Source organism: Chinchilla lanigera, unplaced genomic scaffold, assembly GCF_000276665.1.
Source record: "Chinchilla lanigera isolate Chin_1 unplaced genomic scaffold, ChiLan1.0 scaffold00006, whole genome shotgun sequence".
NCBI lineage: Eukaryota > Metazoa > Chordata > Mammalia > Rodentia > Chinchillidae > Chinchilla > Chinchilla lanigera.
Window position 1 is genome coordinate 20,972,187 of NW_004955407.1, and position 4,794 is coordinate 20,976,980.

The 4,794-nt window shown below is 37.5% G+C and overlaps 1 protein-coding gene across 1 annotated transcript; it reads right to left on the reverse strand.

Moving 5' to 3' along the window:
- Positions 1 to 316: 316 nt before the first annotated feature.
- Positions 317 to 3,831, reverse strand: LOC102007856 (uncharacterized protein C3orf26 homolog). Its single transcript, XM_013505935.1, is given in 4 exon segments — positions 317 to 365; positions 367 to 532; positions 535 to 1,108; positions 3,811 to 3,831. Coding segments are annotated over 4 exon segments (810 nt in total).
- Positions 3,832 to 4,794: the final 963 nt, after the last annotated feature.

Here is a 4,794-nt window from a genome sequence, read left to right on the forward strand (position 1 = left end):
ATAAAAGTAATTTATTATATGTAACTACTGAGAAATATCTTGTCCAAAATATTTTATTTTAATTATATATATGATTAAAATTTGACATTTGTTTTCACACACACGCTGGAGATTCTTCATTAAATAAGGGAGTAGGCAAAAGTACAGGTTCATCTATTACAGAGACTCCTGACCAACCTTCCCAGCAATGCATCTGGAGATGCAGTTAACATAACAAAAAATAATTGTAGATTTGCTGAATATTTGTAAAGCACCCACATCATTAAATAAGATAAAATTCCACAGTGAAAACTGGAATGCTCAGTAGGATCTAGGATTAGAAAAGGCCCAGCTTTGAGAATTCTGACTGGTATAGGTTGAGTTCGAAATTCTAAAAGCTCGAAAACCTCCTTTCTTATCTCGGGAATGTCCATCATTCTCCTCAACTTCTGATCTCTCCAGTTCCAGACAAAAAACAGAAACTTTAGGGAGTTCAGATTGAGGCCACCTTGTTTGATGAGTTCTTTAATTCTCCATGGAGTTCCTACACCACACGCTTCTCCAACAACTTTACCACCTCCTGGACCTTTATATGCTTTGCAAACAATTTTATGACTTTGCTGACTCTTCTGAATGCTGTCATCCACCTAATGAGCTCCACAGCTAGGATGGCAGAGCTGCAATTGATCAGCATCAGGACCGACTTCTTACTCTGGTTTTTCCGATGTTTTACCCACTTAGGACAAATTTCTTTTAGGTACGATGAAAAACTGTGAGTCAAGTCATTGGCCTTGGGGAAACAGGAATCTGGTAGATTCAGTTCTTCTAATGCAGTCACTGAGTGATTGCTGCTATAACAGTCATTCACTGGCTTCGGCAGATCTTCAGGTGTCCCTGGTTTGGGCTCTGATTTTTCAAGGACATCAGTAATTTTCTTCTTTTTTCTCTTCCTGGTCTTGGCGGCATCTTCTTTTGTTTCCTCTGGTTGTATCAGGAAACATTCTTTCTGCTCTTCGGGGTTTTTTGATGATGCAGGAACTGCAGCTGTCTTCTGCAGTATCATTTTCGTCTCCCCTCCTTCACCACCTGATGATTCTGGACTGCTAGCTGCTCTTGCCCACTGATTCTCCTACTGCTAGTCTCAGAGATCGTCCACCACTGCCGGGAGACACTGGGGGGCGGGTGCAGAAAATTCGACATTATTTTACTTACCATATGCTACTCTGATTTCTCTTCAGATCGCATAAATCTTTTGCCTTTTGCTTACCACATTATATAGTTCTTACTCCTTAGGAAGAGATAACCATGAATTCTTAACTTTTATATTTTATGAATACAAGTGCCGAAGTTAGGACCCAGGTTTGCTAGTTATTTCCAGTTCCTCTCTCCACATGCCCCTGCTGGCTTCCAAGAGGTTATCCAAGGGGCTATGAATGACTTTTGTACTGTTTGGACTCTTGGTGGTTTCGTTCAAGAGGGAGTAGCACAAACTGGAGGATATCATGGAGGCAATCAAACCCTACCAAAAATACCAGATGGTTTCTCACACTGAATAATTCAAAATAAATATGAAGAGCAAGATAAAAGTTTAATGAAAGAGTACAGAGAGGTAGATCTTTTGTACCTGGTTGCAGACCAAAGGATCAAGGGGTGCATGAAAAGGTTTAAGATGCATCATATACATACACCCACAATGAATGCTAACTGTGTGTGTCAAAAACATGGAGCAACAATTGCAAGAATAATGATAATAATAATAAATAATAGGAGTAATAGGAACAAAAATGGAGAGAGGGGATCTAGAGAGAAAGAGGAAGGTAGGTGGAGTGGAAAAAGGATTAAAAAGAATCAAGATATGTTTAATGTATGTACCTATTCCCTAAAGTGAATGTAAAGACTATATACCAAAAAATGTGAGAGTAAAAAGCTAAAATAAATAATATTGAACAGGAAAAAGTTCCCTGATTTGATCCATACATATTTCATATATATATATATAAATTTATCCCATTGTACACCACAGATGTATATAATTTAAATAAATAAAATAAACAGGCAAGAATCTGTAAAAGAGTTAAACTAAAATGAAGCCATTAGTGTGAAACTTAATACAATATAATCAGCTGTCTTTATAGGGCAAGTAATTAAGAGAGGCAGGTGGACATATCATGATGTGGCTGCCTAGAGAAAAGTTGAGGAGAGGGCTGCTGGAATTAAGGGAGCAGGCATTTGAAGAAACTTCCCCAGACTTGATGGGTTTCAGACTGTGAGAAAATAAATTCCTGCTTTAAAAAAAAAAAAAAATTGTGGGATGTTGTTATGGCAACCTCCACAATTAATGAAGTGGAGAAAGCCACTCCCCATTTTCCATCGACCGTGATTCTGTCTCCATGCTGTCTGCAGTTCGCGGTGGCCGAATTCCAAAGGCCCAACTTCTCTTGGGGAATCCTCCTCCACAAACATAGGTTTTGTGGGACATGTTCACTTCATGTTTAGAAAAACCTTCCACATCCACCATCTCCTCTTGCCTCTTCTTTGTGTATGCCCTTGAATTGTACATGCTTTAGACTCTCTTCCTTCAGACCTTTGGAAGATATAATCTCTTTTCTCTCAAAATGTAGGCAACAGGGAAACCCATTAATAAGATTAATGATTCCCATGTTTTTAAGGCACAGTATTATTAAGACAAACCGACTTGGATTCTCTTTATGTTACATATTATGTGCTTGGTAATAATTATGTATAACTGCTCATATTTTGGAAACAACATATTATATATTATACATAAAATGTTACACATTTTATCATGTGTCACAGTCACTGGGTGTCATACTTTTTTTAATCAGTTGTTTTTCCTTGTACGTTTTCAATATATAGTGAGATGATTAGACTTCTTTGTTCTACGATTTTTTTAATGTAGTATTTGTAAACTATAAATTTTCAGAAGCAGACTGAATGAAACACCCAACATGTGACAGGCCTGACAGTCTCAAATCTTTAATATTTTCAAGGAATGATAAGACTCTGATTGTTATTATCTATGATAATGTGCTGTTGTTATTATATAATGATAAGATATTATTATCATTTTAAATTTTCAGATGAATAGGGATTTTCTCCCGTGATTCTGCCCTCTAAAAGAGTGGAGAGTTCATTGACTTTTTAGAAATTCAGTTTGAGTTCCACTCCTGCAATATATACCCCAATGTTATTCTCTAACATTCTTTGTTTTTTCCTGCTATGTGAGTGCATCTCCGTTTACCCTCCTTAATACTTTTGAGTGATTGGAGCAGGTAGAGAAAAGAACATCTGTGGTTCCCCCATAGTGAAAGCGTTGTTTCACTATGGTTTTATAAAATGCCCACTATGTGCCAAATAATGTGCTAATTTGCAGGAATAAGGTGTAAGATGAAAAATTAAAACAAAATTTAAAAATGTTCTTAGACTTATAAAAATGACCATATGGACTATTCCATCAAAACATGAACAGTTTTGCATCAGGGTTGATGTTTGTCCAGGAGGAAAGAAGTGTGCCCTTTTCAAGAAATTAATTGGCATTTGCAGCTCAAACAGCATCCTCTCAGATAAAGAAAAGCTGTCCTGGGTGCTGCACAGAAGCTGTCAGGAAGCTGTGTGAAATTTGTGCTTTAGTCTGCAGTTTGATTGGAAGTAGTATTCTAAGGTAAAGAGGCAGAGTTGGAGCCATTATGAAAGGCAAGTTTCTGACAGGTTCTTTTGCTCATCAGAAATTAATGTGAGTTTAGTTACTGGTACAGATATTCAAGTCAGTAACCAGAAGAGGGATACAGGAGTTGAGAAAATCTGACTTACTTTGGCCTCACAGTAGGCCATGAAGGAATTAAAAGGTGATAAACCAGGTATAGTGGCACATTCCTATAATCTCAGCACTTTGGGAGGCTGAGGCAAGAAGATCTTATGTTCTTGCCATCCAGGACCATTTAGCAAGATCTGGTCTTAAAAAGAAATGAATGTAGATGCTATAGTAGGGCTGGTGGTAAAGAATACTTACTATCTGCATGCCCACTGCTTTATTTCATTTCAAGACTATTGTCACTCTTATATTCTAGGTGTTAAATCAGGATATTAGAAAGGAAGACACAATATATACTTGCCTGAGGTAGGTGAACATAAATGGTTTAAGCATTTACTGTTCCAAACCTTAAATAGGCTAGGGACTGGGAATAATTTAGCTTAGCAAATACAGAAGTCAATGCATAGAGAAACAGAGTGGTGAAGACAGCAGCTGAACAAATGACTCAAGACACTGATAGGTGATAAAGCTATGGAACTGGAACATCTCCAGAAGGTCATGCTCAGCCTCCATTAATCAGCATGGGAGCGTCCCTTACATGAGACTCAGAAATTCGAGACAAAGGCCTTCAGGCTCCTAGAAATGCATAAATTGGGTTATATATTTTTCAAATGTACATATACTGACAGCTTGGCCAAGTGTGTTTTGTACTGAAAGTAATAACGTTACATGATTTCTGAGCACTCTGTCTGGTATCCTGTGCACGTATCTTTAATAATAGATTGCGTTTGTTTTCAGAGAGGGTACACAGACACAGTCTGAGCACTGATATTGTTCTCTTTGACTTCATGATGCTGCAAGCTTACAAATTCTAGAAACAAATCACTTCTGAAAATCAGGAAACATATTTTGGGTTATGTCACTGTTGTGAATGGTACAGTATCAAAGATGAAAACAATGCATTTGAGAGGTTACTTTATATATATATCAAGCCATCGTTCCATCCACTCTCCACAAGCAGTTATTTGACATTCGCCCCAGGT